At 44.1% G+C, this 18607-nt stretch overlaps 1 protein-coding gene across 1 annotated transcript in view; it reads right to left on the reverse strand.

Moving 5' to 3' along the window:
* The window catches only part of LOC140201823 (lysyl oxidase homolog 2-like), a 146711-nt gene that overhangs the window by 61509 nt on the left and 66595 nt on the right, over positions 1 to 18607 (reverse strand). Inside the window, exon 4 of the mRNA XM_072266527.1 lies at positions 8341 to 8552. Within this exon, the coding sequence (XP_072122628.1) occupies positions 8341 to 8552 (212 nt within the window). The remainder of the gene's footprint in view (positions 1 to 8340; positions 8553 to 18607) is intronic.

Consider the following 18607-nt stretch of genomic DNA (forward strand, 5'->3'; position numbering starts at 1 on the left):
AATCACTCTCTGAGTAAAAAACCTTCCTCTAATATCCCCCTCGAACTTCCCACCCCTTACCTTAAAGCCATGTCCTCTTGTATTGGGCAGTGGTGCCCTGGGAAAGAGGAGCTGGCTATCCACTCTATCTATTCCTCTTAATATCTTGTACACCTCTGTCATGTCTCCTCTCATCCTCCTTCTCTCCAAACAGTAAAGCCCTATCTCCCTTAATCTCTGATCATAATGCATACTCTTTAAACCAGGCAGCATCCTGGTAAGTCTCCTCTGTACCCTTTCCAATGCTTCCACATCCTTCCTATAGTGAGGCGACCAGAACTGGACACAATACTCCAAGTGTGGCCTAACTAGAGTTTTATAGAGCTGCATCATTACATCGCGACTCTTAAACTCTATCCCTCGACTTATGAAAGCTAACAACCCATTAGTTTTCTCAACTACTCTATCTACCTGTGAGGCAACTTTCAGGGATCTGTGGACATGTACCCCCAGATCCCTCTGCTCCTCCACACTACCAAGTATCCTGCCATTTACTTTGTACTCTGCCTTGGAGTTTGTCCTTCCAAAGTGTACCACCTCACACTTCTCCGGGTTGAACTCCATCTGCCACTTCTCAGCCCACTTCTTCGCCCACTTCTTCATCCTATCAATGTCTCTCTGCAATCTTTGACAATCCTCTACACTATCTACAAGACCACCAACCTTTGTGTCATCTGCAAACTTGCCAACCCACCCATCTATACCCACATCCAGGTCGTTAATAAAAATCACGAAAAGAAGAGGTCCCAGAACAGATCCTCGTAGGACACCACTAGTCACAATATTCCAATCTGAATCTACTCCCTCCACCACCACCCTCTGCCTTCTGCAGGCAAGCCAATTCTGAATCCACCTGGCCAAACTTCCCTGGAATCCATGCCTTCTTACTTTCTGAATAAGCCTACCGTGTAGAACCTTGTCAAATGCCTTACTAAAATCCATATAGATCACATCCACTGCACTACCCTCATCTATATGCCTGGTCACCTCCTCAAAGAACTCTATCAGGCTTGTTAGACATGATCTGCCCTTCACAAAGCCATGCTGACTGTCCCTGATCAGACCATGATTCTCTAAAAGCCCATAGATCCTATCTTTAAGAATCTTTTCCAGCAGCTTTCCCACCACAGATGTAAGGCTCACTGGTCTATAATTACCCGGACTATCCCTACTACCTTTTTTGAACAAGGGGACAACATTCGCCCCCCTCCAATCCTCCGGTACCATTCCCGTGGACAACGAGGACATAAAGATCCTAGCCAGAGGCTCAGGAATCTCTTCCCTCACTTCGTTGAGCAGCCTGGGGAATATTCCATCAGGCCCCGGGGACTTATCCGTCCTAATATATTTTAACAACTCCAACACCTCCTCTGTATTAATATCAACATGCTCCAGAATATCAACCTCACTCATATTGTCCTCACCTTCATCAAGTTCCCCCTCATTGGTGAATACCGAAGAGAAGTATTCATTGAGGACCTCACTCACTTCCACAGTCTCCAGGCACATCTTCCCACCTTTATCTCTAATTGGTCCTACCTTCACTCCTGGCATCCTTTTGTTTATCACATAATTGAAGAATGCCTTGGGGCTTTCCTTTACCCGACTCGCCAAGGCCTTCTCATGCCCCCTTCTTGTTCTTCTCAGCCCTTTCTTAAGCTCCTTTCTTGCTTCCCTATATTCCTCAATAGACCCATCTGATCCTTGCTTCCTAAATCTCATGTATGCTGCCTTCTTCCACCTGACTAGATTGTCCACCTCACTTGTCACCCATGGTTCCTTCACCCTACCATTCTTTGTCTTCCTCACCGGGACAAATTTATCCTTAACATCCTGCAAGAGATCTCTAAACATCAACCACATGTCCATAGTACATTTCCCTGCAAAAACATCATCCCAATTCACACCCGCAAGTTCTAGCCTTATAGCCTCATAATTTGCCCTTCCCCAATTAAAAATCTTCCTGTCCTCTCTGATTCTATCCTTTTCCATGATAATGCTAAAGGCCAGGGAGCGGTGGTCACTGTCCCCCAGATGCTCACCCACTGAGAGATCTGTGACCTGGCCCAGTTCATTACCTAGTACTAGGTCTAGTATGGCATACCCCCTAGTTGGCCTGTCCACATACTGTGACAGGAATCCATCCTGGACACACTTAACAAACTCTGCCCCATCTAAACCCTTGGAACTAACCAGGTGCAAATCAATATTAGGGAAGTTAAAGTCACCCATGATAACAACCCTGTTATTTTTGCACCTTTCCAAAATCTGCCTCCCAATCTGCTCTTCGGTATCTCTGCTGCTACTAGGGGGCCTATAGAATACTCCCAATAGAGTAACTGCTCCCTTCCTGTTCCCGACTTCCACACATACTGACTCAAAAGAGGATCCTGCTACATTACTCACCCTTTCTGTAGCTGTAATAGTATCCCTGACCAGTAATGCCACCCTTCCTCCACTTTTCCCCCCTCTCTATCCCTTTTAAAGCACTGAAATCCAGGAATATTGAGAATCCATTCCTGCCCTGGTGCCAGCCAAGACTCTGTAATGGCCACTGCATCGTAATTCCATGTATGTATCCAAGCTCTCCGTTCATCACCTTTGTTCCTGATGCTTCTTGCATTGAGATACACACACCTTAGCCCCCCTACCTTACTACCTTTACACCCTTTATTCTGCTTCTTTTTCCTCAAGGCCTCTCTATATGTTAGATCTGGCTTTACTCCATGCACTTCTTTCACTGCTCTATCGCTCCGGGTCCCATCCCCCTTGCAAATTAGTTTAAGCCCTCCCGAACCATGCTAGCAAACCTACCTGCAAGGATATTGCTCCCCCTCGAGTTCAGGTGCAACCCATCCAATCCGTACAGGTCCCACCTTCCCCAGAAGAGATCCCAATGATCCAAAAACCTAAAACCCTGCTCCCTGCACCAACTCCTCAGCCACGCATTCAACTGCTATCTCCTCCAATTCTTATCATTACTGTCACGTAGCACTGGCAGCAATCCTGAGAACGCCACCCTTGAGGTCCTGTTCTTCAGCCTTCTGCCTAGTTCCCGAAACTCACACTTCAGGACCTCATCTCTCTTCCTGTCTATGTCATTGGTACCAACATGTATCACGACTTCTGGCTGCTTTCCCTCTCGTACCAGGATGTCGTGCACCCGGTCAGAGACATCCCGGACCCTGGCACCCGGGAGGCAACAAACCACGTGGGTGTCCTTCTCACGTCCACAAAATCTCCTGTCTGCTCCCCTGACTATAGAGTCTCCAATGACGACAGCTCTCCTCTTCTCTGTCCCACCCTTCTGCACCACCGGGTTAGACTCAGTGCCAGAGGCCCTGCCACTGTGGCTCACACCTGGTTGGTCATCCCCGCCAACAGTATCCAGGATGGTAAACTTATTATTCAGGGGAATGGCTACAGGGGTGCTCTGCACTACCTGTCTGCTCACCTTCGCTTTCCCCCCTCTGACTGTCACCCAACGACCTGCTTCTGACAGCCTAGGTGTGACTACCTCCCTGTAGCTCTCACCTATGACTGCCTCATTCTCCCTTATGAGTCAAAGGTCATCCAGCTGCTGCTCCAGATTCCTTACATGGTCTTCCAGATTGCCCAGCCGTATGCACTTCTGGCAGATGTGACTCTGCGGGAGAACCATGGCAAAGGTACCTCCTTCATAAACAAGGGTCAATGGGCAACAGTGCTGCAGGTTGTCCTTACAGAATTAGGATGGGAGAGATATGATCATAACTGCTCTTAAGTATCTCATGGAGGAGAAGTGTTGGACAAATTGATATTAGATGAAGTGTAGCCATGTTATTATGCTGTAATTATGGGATGGTCACAGTCCTTACACACTGCTGTTTGCCAGAGAGTACAAGCTATAGTCTCTTTGTTCCTGATGGACTACCCCTTAAACCCCCAATCACAGCTGAAACCCATGACCTCTAATTACCTCATCACTGGTCACCTTACTCCATAGATGTTGGCCGATATGCTGAGCATTGCCTGCACTCTCTCTTTTTATTCTTACCCCGAGAACAGGTTAAGGGAGATCAGCTCATTCAATACCCCTGAATGGAGTTAGGAATCAGACGCATAATTTCTAAACACAAGGGATTCTGCAGATGCTAGAAATCCAGAGCAACCCACTGGAGGAACTCAGCAGGTCAGGCAGCATCTATGGAAATGAATGAACAGTCAACATTTTGGGCTGAGACCTTCCATCACAATTGGAAAGGAAGGGGAAAGATACCAGAATAAGAAGGTGGGGGGAGGGGATGAGGAGAAGCTATAAGGTGATAGGTAAACCAGGCTGGGTGGAGGAGATGAGATGAAGAAAGAAGCTGGGAGGTGATAGGTGGAAAAGAAGAAGGAACCCAATCGGAGAGAAGAAGGAACCACAGGAGGAAAGGAAGGAGGAGTGGTTTGAGGAAGAGGTGGGAAAGGATGAAAGGTGTAGAATTGATGAGAGAAGGGGAAGGGGAAGAATTACTGGAAATTGGAGAAATCAAGTTGAAGTTCAATTTATTGTTATTCAACCATACACATGTATACTGCCAAACGAAACAATGTTCCTCCAGACCAAGGTGCACAACACGGTACATGTAACTCACACACAACACATAAGGTAATGTTACCACAAATAAATTAACAAATAATAAGGCACATTTATGACACAAGTTAAAAAGTAAATTGTACAACTCTGCTGGCACTTCATACGTGATGATACCTGAGCGATGCCAGGGAATATAGTAGCCTTACAGCCTGGAGGAAGAAACTGGTTCCCATCTAATGGTTTGAGTCCTAATGCTATGGTACCTCCTGCCTGATGGTAGGGTGTCAAAGAGATTGTTGGACGGATGGGACGGATCAATGGCAATGGTAAGGGCACTGTATACGTGGTGCTCCTGATAAATATCAGTGATGGCAGGAAGAGAGACCCTGATAATCCTCTCAGCATGCCTCCCAATTCTTTGTACGGACTTACGGTCAGATGCCTTGCAATTTCCATACCAGATGATCATGTAGCTGCTCAGGACACTCTCGATGATGCTCCCACAAAAATTGTCTAGAATAGAGGGGTGGGGAGCCTTGCTTGCCTCAAACTCTTCTGGAAGTGGAGAGCACATTGCTGTGCTTTCTTGAAAACTTCTGTTATGTGCAATCCCAGAAACCTGGTGTTTCTAAATCTCACCACGGAGGAGCTGTGTATGTGCAGTGAGGAGTGGTCAGTTCACACCTTCCCAAAGTCCATAATCATCTCTTTGGTCTTGTCCAGACTGGGACTCAAGTTGTTGTGCTCACGCCATTTTACCAGTTCCTCTACCTCCTCTGTGTACACTGTCTCATTTTCATTGTTGATGAGCCCAGCCACTGTTGTGTCATCAGCAAGCTTGGCGATTCAGTTTGAACTGGATCTAGCAGTGCAGTCGTGTCAGCAGAGTGAACAACAGCGTGCTGAGCATTCAGCCCTGAGTAGTGCCAGTGCTCAGTGTGATGGAGCTAGAGGTGTTTCTGCCAACATGGACTGATTGTGGCCTTTCTGTCGAGAAGCCCAGGATCCAGTTGAGACCCAATTTTACCCAACAGCTTCTAAGGGGTGATCAAGGTTGGATAGATTTTTGCATTGTAGGGGAATTAAGGGCTATGGGGGAAAGGCAGGTAGGTGGAGACGAGTCTATGGCCAGATCAGCCTTGATCTTATTGAATGGCGGAGCAGGCTCGACGGGCCAGATGGCCTACTCCTGCTCCTGTTTCTTACGTTCTTATGAACATATTAAATGGCGAGCAGAAGTTGATAAAACAGCATCCTGGCATATCAGGGACATGACAGAGTGGAGTGCAGGAGCTATGGCATCATCAGTGGAATGGTCTGAGCGACAAGCGAACTGGAAAGGGTCCAATGTAGCAGGAAGATGGGACTTAATGTGATACATAACCAACCACTCAAAGCACTTCATTATTGTACAGGTCAGTGCCGCTGGATGGTAGTCTTTGAGGTAGTGAATTGATGTTCATGCCATCAGGTTGGAGGCTTCCTAGTCAGAATATGAGGTGTTTCTCCTTCGACCTGAGAGCGATTTCATTGTGGCAGAAGAGGAGGCCATGAACAAACATGTTGGAACGGGAATGGGGATAGGAATTAAAATGGTCGGCCACCGTGAAATTCCACTTTTTGTGGATGGAGCAGAGGTGCTCGACAAAGCATCCCCCAATCTACATCAGATTTCACTAATGTAGAGGAGGCCACTTTGGGAGCTCCAAGTACAGTAGGTGACCCCAACAGACTTGCAAGTGAAATGTTGCCTCACCTGGAAGGACTGTTTGGGGTCCCAAATGGAGTTGAGGGAGGAGATGAATGAGCAGGTGTAGAATTTCTGCTGCTTGCAGGGATAAGTGGCAGGAGGAGGAATAATTTCTAACTCACTTATATTTGTTTTGGGAGAAATAATTCACAGAGGGGAATTTAAGACAAAATACAAGACACCTTGTAAAGTAGCATTTCATGGTCAAGTCTGTTTCAATAGAGATAAATATGTAATGGTGCATTTTGAAAATAATAATATTCCTCAGCAACAGGTAAAGAGTAGGTGGGGAGATTCATCTATCATCTACATACTGATACATTGAGGAGATAGGAAAGTGAACCAAACATTCACTCTCACTGATAGTAGACTTCAAGAGAGGGAAACCAGAGGCCCATGAGCCAGTAATCATTGGAGGATCAGGGGGTGGAAAGAATCTGTAACTTTAAGTTCCTGGGTGTTACTATCTCAGAGGACCTATTCTGGACCCATCATAGAAATATAATTGTGAAGAAAGCACGACAGCATCTCAGGAATCTGCAGAGATTTGGCATGTCATCATAAACCTTGGCAAACTGCATAGATGTGTGGTGGAAAGTGTGCTGACTGGCTGCATTATGGCCTGGTATGGGAAAACCAATGCCTTTAGGCAGATAGTCAGACAAAACGTAGCGGATTCGATCCAGTACCTCACAGGTAAAGCCCTCCCGCCCATTGAGCACATCTACATGAAACATCGCCATAGAAAAGCAGCATCCATTATCAAAGATCTTCACCACCCAGGCCATGCTCTTTTCTCATTGCTGCCAAACTCTTTTCTCATCAGATAGAAATTACAGATGCCTCAGGATTCGTACCACCAGTTTCAAGAACAGTTACTACCCCTCAACCATCAGGCTCTTGAACAAAAGGGAATAACTACACCCATTTAAGGACTCTTTTATCTTGTTATTTCATGCTTGGTTTTTATTGCTATTTGTTTATAACCTGCATTTGCATGGAGTGTTTACAGTTTACAGATCCTGTTTATAGTTACAGTTCTATAGATTTGCTAAATATGCCGACAGAAAAACAATCTCAGGGTTGTATGTGGTGACATGTACATACTCTGATAATAAATTTCATTTTGAACATTGGCATTCATTCCTGGAGGGTTGCAGATGAAATGTAAGTTATGTTCTCTGGGACCACCAAGACCACAGTTTCTATAGGAAGATGAAATGTAGCACCACTGTAGAATGAGCAAACAAAAAAAGATTCCAGGAGATGATGCCAGCAGCATGAGGTTATACCTATCAGGATATGTTGAATAGCCCTAAACTGAGGAGTGATCTGACTGAAGACCATAAGATATAGGAGCAGAATTAAGCCATCTGGCCTTTCGACTTTAGACAATGAAAGGGCTGATGTGAGAAAGGGAGAGAGAGAGAGAGAGACAGAAAATGTTACACAATGTGACGTGAAGCTCCAGTCTCCACTTACAAAGGAGGTCAGGGCTTCATGTCATCAATGGAAGACCATCACCAATAAAGCCAATGGAGAATATGGACTGAAGGACAGATGAAGTGAAGGGCAGACAGGTCGTCCAAGGTAACCTGGATATACATGGGGAGAGAAGATGGAAAGGCACACTATTAGGGTGAAGATATGGTAGAGAATATACACTGGAAGGCACTAGATAGGCTGAAAGATGTATGTCTCTGCTCTGTACCAGATTTAGGATGCTTGCACTCATCAACAAAGGAAGCCCTAATTCTGATTTAATGTGCAATGAAGGTATTATTTCAGACACAGGGTGGCCTAAATCACTTCATCTCCTCTCCGCAGCCTCACACCACATTCCGCAATCCCACATAACGAGTCTCACTCCTACCAGTAGGGTACAGCCTCGGAATCCTACAGGAGGGAGAGATGCATACCTATCCTTTTGTGAGCTACCTGCTCTTCCACATCACATTGAAAGCTCCAACGAGCCCAACTTTCTCCTTACTTGTAAACTCTGGCATTATAGCTTTTGTGCTTCGGGAATCCGAACATGCCGCAGATCACCCTTGTGTTCAGCTCCGTCCAGCCCGTGCTACAGATCTGCTTCCATTGGTCATCCTGTTTAACCTCCACGTAACCCTCGGTCACAGGCAAGCTCCTCCTGGAGGATCCAAAGACCGCCTTAATGCGAATGTCTTCTACGTGTTGCTGCGCCTCCTGAAGTTAAAATGAAAGATTGTTATTAGGTAGCACGTGCTGTTCTTTCCTCCACTTCTAACACCTGCTTTACACCTGAGTCAGAAGGCATTAAAATGTACTATATTACTACACAGAAAGTGACCATTTAGCCTATTGAAGAAATAGACATTAGCCTCATCCTTTCCTTTCACTCTGGCCATGCTACTTTTCTACTTCCCTTCAGAATATTCCCTTCCACTGCCAAATTGATGCAATTCAATTCCTAAACAAATAAATTCTTCAGGTGCTGGAAATAAACACAAAATGCGGGAGGAAGCAGGTCAGGCAGATTCCATGGAAATGAACAAACAGTCAAAGTTTTGGGCCGAGACCCCAATTCAATTGCTGACCACGACTAACTTAACCAATTTCGCATTCATACAATCTCTGTCAAATGTCCACAAGGTCAAAGAGTCTTAGAATCAGAAAGTTATGCATCATGAAACCAAGCCCATCAGCCCAATTCGTCCTTGTTGACCAAAATGTCTGTTTGAGCCAGGTCGAGTTGCCTGCATATCGCTCTAAAACTTTCCTATCCATTTACCTTTCCAATTGTCTTTTAAACATCATAACTGAACTCATCATTACCATTTGCTCGAGAAGCTCATTACATACATCCATCACCCTCTGTGAACATTTTGCCCCTCAGGTCCCTTTTAAGTCTTCCTCCTCTCGCCTTAACTCTATACCCTCCAATTTTAGACCGTCCTTTTTATCTACATCCATCGTGATTTCATGTAAACCTCTACATGTGTATCATCCCTTGGCCTCCTCCTTTCAACTAATCCAAACATTACTTGTAACTCAAGACCTTCAGTCCCAGGAATATCCTTGTGAATATTTACTGCACCCTCTCTAATATTCCTATAGTGAGCCAATAGGCTGGTCCTGGATTTATTTCATAATTTACTGGTATAATTTACATATTACTATTTAACTACTTATGGTTTTATTACTATGTATTATTTATAGTGCAACTGTAACGAAAACCAATTTCCCCCCGGGATCAATAAAGTATGACTATAACAATGACTATGAGAACAGAACTACACATAATATTTGGGTGCAGTCTCATAAACATCCTTACAAATGTAACTTATTTTCCAATTCTTGTACTCAAGATCCAGTCGAGTCTCAAGATCCAGTCCAGTGAGGGCAAGCATGACAAATGTCTTCTTCAATTTTCTACACTAACCCTATCTCCTTTGTAACCCTTAGTATGCAAAAACCTATGAAGCCCTCATGTTAATAACTCAGTGTCTTGGGTTGAGAATGCCAAAGACTCAAAACTCTATGCCCTGAATGATTGGACTATTATGATCATCACATTTAAGGAGAAAACATTGTCCTACTTCTCCATGCAAGTGAGTAAATTTGTTTTGTGTTTTGTGTTTCACTGAGATCACCTCACATTATTTGCCCCAGTGTACATAGACATCTAAAGGTTGGAGAAGAAAGAAGTTAATGATAGAAAAAGAGCTGGGGCTCCCAGATCAAACCAGGGGTTTCTCAGAGGGAAATGCTTCCTGATTTGGCTGGTTTAGGGTGGGGAGTACCTGGAGAAATGGAAGGATGCCTGGTTTAGGGAGGTAGTACTTGGAAAAACAAAAGAAGATATGTAAAGTTGCAACCCCTGGGATCAAGTTGTGATGTGACATACCAATCAAGCTGTTTTTGACAAGGTGAGATTATACTATGTATTGGACTCTGAGGTTTCGATCAAATGAGTGACAAAAGAAATCTCCACACCAAACCTGGGTACTAAATTGTTAGCAGCCTACACAGGTACTTGAAATAAACAAAGCCCATGCCTATTCTGAGATCCACAACGTGAATATATTTCCTTGCTATCTTCCCCACATCCTTGCTTCCTCACTGTCTGATAAAACCGATTGCTGACTTGAATCAACTTTTTGTGCAAAACCAAAGACTTTACACATTTTAAAGGAGTTTCACCTCAGATTTACAAGGCTTAATGCAGTGGGCACATGGCAGGAACTTTAAAGAAGGGTGCTGTGGAACTGGATGTTTCCTCATCTTTAACAATAACAACTTGCATTTATGTAACTATTTAAGTATGAAGATTGTCTAAAGGACATAGCAATCAATGATTTGACAATAGGCCACATAGTATGTTAGTGCAAGTGACCAAAAATGTTGTCAATATGGGAGGCCTTAGCTGTGGTTTGGAGAAAAAGAGGAAGAGAGAAGTGTAGAGGCTGAGGAGTGAATTTCAGAGCTTTAGAGCTTAGTAGCCAAAGGCATGGCCAGCACTAGGGCAGAAATTAAACCTGGAGATGTACCAAATGCCAGGGTTGGAGAAACGTTGGTATCTCACAATGTTATGGAGTAGGAGGGGTGTGATAACATTCTTATGGTCTGGCTCCTCAGAATAATAATTGCTATGATACAATAGACTATCAAGAATTTACCTTTTTATTCATCCTCAGGATACTTTTGGGTTATCCACAATATTACCAAGATTTACAGCTCATTTCTGGATCAGAGGTGTTGCCTTATGCAACAACAGCAGCAGTTTTCATACAACTGTATGACCTAACAGATTACTTCAAAGTGCAGTGATGAGTGAAATAATAGTTTTTTCGCTCAACTTATCCATGCTGACTGAAAAGTCTACCTGAGCTAGTGGCACTTGCCCGTGTTTGGCCAATGTCCCTCTAAACTCCTGCTATCCATGTACCTGTCCAAAAGTATTTTGACAATAGCAGTTGTACCTGCTCTATGGCTTCCGCTGGCATCTCGTTCCATATACTCAGCACCCTCTGAGTGAAATAGTTTTCCCTCAGGTCCCTTTTACATCTTTTACTTCTCATTATAAAGATTGTGGTCACACACCTTATTTATGCCTCCTATGATCCTGGGGAAAAAAGGTACTAGTCAATCCAGCATATTGTTATAATTTAAACCCTCCAGTCCCAGTAGCATCCTTGTGAATTTTTTTCCTGCACCCTTCCCAATTCAATGACATCCTCTCTGTAGCCGGGTGACAAGGACTGTGCACAATTATGTTGATTTCTTACATCACCACCTGGTATGGAGGCTCTAATGCACAGGATCAAAAGAGGCTGCACAGGTTTGTAGACTCGGCCAACTCCACCATGGGCACAACTCTCCCCAACATCAAGGACATCTTCAAAAGGCAGTGCTTCGAGATGGCAGCATCCATCATAAATGTCCTTCACCATCTAGGACATGCCCTCTTCTCATTGCTACCATCAGGGAGGAGGTACAAAGACCAACACACAACATTTTAGGACCTTCTTTCCCTCTGCCATCAGATCTGAATGGTCCATGGACCCATGAACATGATCCCACTGTTCCTCTTCTGCCCTATTTTATTTATTAATTATTGTTATAATACTTTTTATGTCTTGCATTGTACTGCTGCCAGGAAACAACAAATTTCACAACATATATCAGTGATAATAAGCTTGATTCTGATTCCTATAGCTGGGCAACCAGAACTGTGCCCGACTATGTTGGTGCGGGCACCGAGTTCAACTCAGGTCAGTTGTGGACCTGGATCATGAACAGGTGACAGATTGCATTCCTTTAAGAATACAATCAGTGTGCTTTAGTGTCAGGGCATCTTTTAACACTGCACCCCTTTAAGAATTAATTCCTACAATCAGTGCGATAGGACGTGAACATTGACTCATTGCAAGACTTACCACTACACCAGCCAAAATATTTTTTTTGTACTCCTGGGTAAGGCTGTACTGAAAAACAGTCAGGAGCTAGGAATGGAAGTGCGGTGGAAGTTGAATGCTGCAGATTCAATTTCACCGATATTGTTTTATTCAGATGAGAATAACTTTACCTAAAATGAGATTTGATGATGATCATTTCCGGATTATTTCATGTTGCCCCAATTGCTCCCTGAATGATCCATCCGTGCATCCATTCACTCGCATTCACGACGGAACAGCGGTGCAGTGAATAGAGCTAATACACCACAGTTCCAGTGATCTTAGTTTAAACCTAACCACAAGCACTGTCTCTGTGGAGTTTGCATGTTCCCTCTGTGACAGTATGCCCCGACCAGAAACTGCAGCCTCATCCCACAACCCAAAGATGAGCTGTTGGGTTAGTTGGATACAATACATTGACATATTAGTGCCTCAGGGGTCTTGGTCTGAAATGTCGTCTGCTTATTTCACTCCATTGATGCTGCCTGACCTGCTGAGTTCCTCAGGTGGTTTGTGTGTGAGTTGCTCTGCATTTCCAGCATCTGCAGGATCTCTTGTGTTTAACATGTTAGTGAAGGTGAAAGGCAACAGGAATCAAAGAGGAGTTAGAAATATAAAAACATAGAAAAACCTACAGCACAATACAGGTCCTTTGGCCCACAAAGCTGTGCCGAACATGTCCTTACCTTAGAAATTACCTAGGGTTACCCATTACCTTCTATTTTTCTAAGCTCCATGTACCTGCCCAGAAGTCTCTTAAAAGACCCTATCGTATCCGCCTCCACCACCGTCACCGGCAGCCCATTCCACACACTCACCACTCTCTGTGTAAAAAACTTACCCCTGACATCTCCTCTGTACCTGCTTCCAAGCACCTTAAAACTGTGTCCTCTTGTGCTAGCCATTTCAGCCCTGGGAAAAAGTCTCTGACTATCCACACGATCAATGCCTCTCATCATCTTATACACTTCTATCAGGTTACCTCTCATCCTCCGTCACTCCAAGGAGAAAAGGCCAAGTTCACTCAACCTATTCTCATAAGGCATGCTCCCCAATCCAGTCAACATCCTTGTAAATCTCCTCTGCACCCTTTCTATCATTTCCACATCCTTCCTGTAGTAAGGCCACCAGAACTGAGCACAGTACTCCAAGTGGGGTCTGACCAGGGTCCTATATAGCTGCAACATTACCTCTTGGCTCCTAAACGCAATCCCATGATTGATGAAGGCCAATGCACCGTATGCCTTCTTAACCACAGAGTCAACCTGTGCAGCAGCTTTGAGCGTCCTATGGACTTCGAACCCCAATGTGTGATCCTCCACACTGCCAAGAGTCTTATGATTAATACTATGTCCTGCCATCATATTTGACTACCAAGATGAACCACCTCACACTTATCTGGGTTGAACTCCATCTGCCACTTCTCAGCCCGGTTTTGCATCCTGTCAATGTCCCTCTGTAACCTCTGACAGCCCTCCACACTATCCACAACACCCCCAACCTTTGTGTCATCAGCAAATTTACTAACCCAGGCATTTTTGACAGAAAATAAACTGAACAGGTATTGGCAAACAAGGAGGAAAGGAACAAAATGGATTGCTCCCCAGAAGCACAGATTTAATAGACTGAATGGCCTTATTCTATGACATTAAAAATATTGAATTATTCCTTCATGTTCCTCTGGAGCATTGCATTTGAAATTGGCCACATTGCTCTAGGAGCCACCAATCATCAGTCTCTTCAGGATCAACTGATCTCCACTGAAAAGGAGGGCTGCCAGGTTCTCCACTTTCCCACGCAGCCTCTACATGAACATCTCCCAGTTTAATTAGCTCACTTTGCCTCTGAGCAGCTGTCTTTCCCACAAGCAAACACATCGTAATTCCTCACTGCTATAACTAAACATAAAACTCAAGTCCTTCCAAAACACTGGATTTTTTCTCATTGCAATTATCTGCAATTCTCTTTTCTAATCTTCATGCGACAAATGTTCAAACAGCATTACCCTGAGGCTATCTTGGAAAAAGGCAGAACCTATGACATTCACATCCAGTAAATGAATGGAAGGAAAGCCTTTCTACTATGTATTCTCTCTGCAATAACATCAGAAAACATACCTAGTACCACTGCTCTTTTTATACAGTAATGCTATCTTGACCCTTTTTTGAGGTATTATAGAGAGCACCCTTCCATTCATTCACTAGAAATGGGTGGCATTGGCAAAATCCACTTTCAGACAGCTGCAGTCCTTCTAGTGAGGATGCTCCTGTCGTACTGGTGAAGAGAGAGTTCCAGGGCTTCGAACCCATGACACAGGTAACATTCTTCAAAGCTAGGATGGAGTTTGCCCACGCTCCCATTTTTTTTCGAGAAAGATACATTGTCCTGAATCTATTCCAAGGCTATGAAGGTAAAACGGAACAAGGAGAAATGAACTGGACAGGACTTTCAACAAGTTACAAAGGCAGAATAGCTTCCAGCTTTTCAGTTTTAAATGTGGAAGCACCCCACTTATGACAAAATTCAGGCATTGGGGTGCTATTCAATTTAGCTCTCGTCTCTTCATTATTGGCAGGATGTGGGAGCTTTAGAAAGGATGCTGAAGAGATTTACAAGGATGTTGCCTGGATCAGAGAACATGTCTTTTGAGGAAAGGTTCTATGAGCTAGAGATTTTCTCTTTGGAGCAATAGAAGATGATAGGTGACTTTCTAGGGGTGTAGAATATCGGTCGGCTGGTGGCGCAGTGAGATCAGCACCAGGCTCGAGAATGGAGGTTCCCGAGTTCGATCCAGTGACAGGCCGCCCCCGTGCGTGCTCTCCATCTGCACCGGGTTGATGTCGAGCTCGCAACTCGGCCTCGTAAAATAATACTGCGCAATGTCTGTGCGAGGAGTGGCGCCCCGCACAGCCTTTCGAACTGCGCCTCGTAAGGCACAAAAATGCCCAACATTGGCCTGTCAGGTCTGAGTCAACGTCATCATCATCATCGTCATCATATCATGAGAAATTTAGATAGAGTAGCAGTGGCTACTGACATCCATTTAAGTTCAGTGGAGGAGATGACAGGAGAAGGTTTTTTTCCACAGAGTGGTGGGTGCATGGAATGCACGACCAGAACACTGGTAGAGACTAATACAACAGGGATATTGAAGAGACTTAGATAGTAAGAAAAATGGAGGGCAACGGTCTATGTAGGAGGAAAAAGTTAGATGGATGATAGAGTAGATTTATATGGGTTAGCACAATATTGTGGCTGAAGGGCTGTCCTGTTCTATGCGCTGTCCTGTTCTATGTCCTATATTCTATGACAGCCACCATTGACCCACCACTGACAGCATCTATGGGAGTTGGTGCCTCAAGGCAGCATCTGTCATAAAAGATCCCCACCATCTTGACCGCGCCCTCTCCTCGCCCTACTGTCAGGCAGGAGGTACAGAAGCCTGAAGTTCCATACCGCCAGGTTCAAGAACAGGTACTTCCCTACAGCCATCAGGTTCTTGAACTGATTTGCACCGCCCTAGCCCCACCTGAGCAATACAGCCACCTCTTCAGCAAGTATGGTTTTGATTTCAATTGAGCCTTTTGTGTTTCTTTTTGCACTAAGGTCTTGACTTTGTGTAGTTTTTCATTTTCACTGTGTGATGTAGCTTTTTGTATAATTTATATTCTGTGTGTTGTTTGTACTTCTGTGCCTGTAACGTTGCAGCATTCATGTTTTCATTGCACCAGTACCTCACCGTACTTTTGCACATGAAAATAAACTCCACTTGACGTAACCTCACTATGTCCTAAAGCACTCTACAGCCAATAGACTACTGCTGAGGTACATTTAATTGATTCCAAGTGATGACAGAAGCTAACCATTTTTTGGGAGATATTTGTTTAAGCAATGAGCAATTAAGCTGATGAGGACAACTGGTGGAAGGGTGTGGGTAACTCAAAGAGAAATCATAAATTTCTAAAATATACCAAGATGGGGCAGCTGATAGTTAATGTAAGTATCTAATTAGCCAATCATGTGACAACAACTCAATGCATAAAAGCATGCAGATATGATCAAGAGATTCAGTTGTTTAGACCAAACATCAGAATAGGGAAGAAATGCAAAAAAAAAACATCCATTGGGGCAGTTCTGTGGGCGCAAACACCTTATTAATCAGCGATGCAATCTCACTGGCTCTCCAGTCTACCATGGTTCACCTGAACAATAACAATACCTATGCCAGGCTGCTGTTTATTGATTACAGCTCAGCGTTCAACACGACCATACCCTCAACTCTAATCAACAAGCTCCAAAATCTGCACCTCTGCACCTCTCTCTGGAACTGAATCCTTGACATCCTCACCGGGAGACCACAGTCTGTGCAGAACGGAAATAACATCTCTTAGCTGACAACCTACACCTGCGCACCTCAAGAATGCATGCTCAGCCCACTGCTCTGCTCTCTCTACATCCATGACCGCGTTACTAGGCACAGCTCAAACATCATCTAAAAGTTTGCCAGTGATATAACTATTGTTGGCAGAATTTGAGATGGTGTCGAGGAGGTGTACAGGAGCGAGGCAGATCAGCTGGTGAAGTGGTGTTGCAACAACAACCTTGCACTCAGAGTCTGTAAGACCAATGATTGTGGACTTGAGAAAGGGCAAGTCAAGGGAACACACACCAGTTCTCATTCAGGGATCAGAAGTGAAAAGGGGGAGCAATTTTAAGTTCCAGGGTGATAACATTCTGAATATATACCCTGGGCCCAAAATATTGATGCAATTACAAAGAAGGCATGCCCACATCCCATTAAGAGCATGAGAAGTCCTGGTATGTCACCAAAGGTACTCGCAAATTTTTACAGATGTACCTTAGAGAGCATATTTAATTTGATTTTTTATATATTTCCAATTGTAATTTATAGGGGTTTTATTATGATGTATTGCAATGTGCTGCTGCCACAAAACAACAAAGTTCGCAACATATGCCAGTGATATTAAACCAGATTCCGATTCTGAGGTTAGGGGAGAATGGCCACACTGGTTCAAGCTGACAGAAAGGTGACAGTAACTCAAATAACCACGCATCACAACAATGGTGTGCAGAAGAACACCTCTGATTGTACAACACTTTGAACCTTGAAGTGGATGGGCTACAGCTGCAAACGACCATGAACTACACTCAACACACATCAAAGTTGCTGGTGAACACAGCAGGCCAGGCAGCATCTCTAAGAAGAGGTACAGTCGACATTTCAGGCTGAGACCCTTTATCAAGTAGCTAATAAAGAGGACACTGAGTATATATATCACATCAGAAATAGTTCATAGCTTTTAAATTGTATTGGGATATCTTGAATTGGATACAGAACTACAAAGCTTTCCCTTTTTTCATCTGAAATATTTATTCAGTTTCTCTCTCCCACAGATTCAGACAGGCCTTTTCAGTATTTTCAGCACTTTGGTTTATTTCAGATTTCCAGCACCACAATACTTTGCTTTCAATTTCCATGTGCACTGAGCCACTGATCGGGGGCGAACAGTGTTAAACTAAGGAAACCTTTCCAGGACTCACTGCCATCAGAAATGAAATGAAAGCAAATGTGCTGTTGAAAGTTGTAGCAATCCTGAGTGGCCTGTTGGAGGGATGGACTCTTGGAGAAGCTGAGCATAAGGAACAAAATGTACTGGATCACAGAATTATTTCATTCCATGTTTGGGAGCTAAGGATAAAAGCCATATGTTGAAAATGAAGTATGCACGGACAAAACAGGCTTCTTCTATGCTGCTGCATTCAATCTGCAACTTCTACAGAATGAATCCCTCCAAACATGCTAAGTAAATGCTGCATTGCAGGAAGAGCCAACATTTCAAAGTTCTAAGTGAACTTATCAAAGTACTGATGCACTTAGAGGCCTGTACACCTGTACATCTGCTTGTTAATGCAAATATCTAATCAGCCAATCATATGGCAGCAACCCAATGCATTAAAGCATGCAGACACAGTGAAGAAGTTCAATTGCTGTTCAGGCCAAACATCAGAATGGGGAAGAAATGTGATCCAAGTGACTTTGACCATGGAATGACTGTTGGTACTATACAGGATGGTTTGAGTATCTCAGGAACTGCTGATCTTTTTTATTTTTATGCACAACAGTCTCTAGAGTTTACAGGGAATGACGTGAGAAACATCCAGCGAGTGGCAGTTCTGTGAGCGAAAACCTCTTGTTAATGAGAGAGGTCAGAGGAGAATGGCCAGACCATTTCAAACTGACAGGAAGACAACAGCAACTCAAATAACCACGCGTTACAACAGTGGCTTGCAGAAGAGCCACTC

The sequence above is a fragment of the Mobula birostris genome, chromosome 8 (genome assembly GCF_030028105.1).
Source record: "Mobula birostris isolate sMobBir1 chromosome 8, sMobBir1.hap1, whole genome shotgun sequence".
NCBI classification, from domain to species: Eukaryota; Metazoa; Chordata; class Chondrichthyes; order Myliobatiformes; family Myliobatidae; genus Mobula; species Mobula birostris.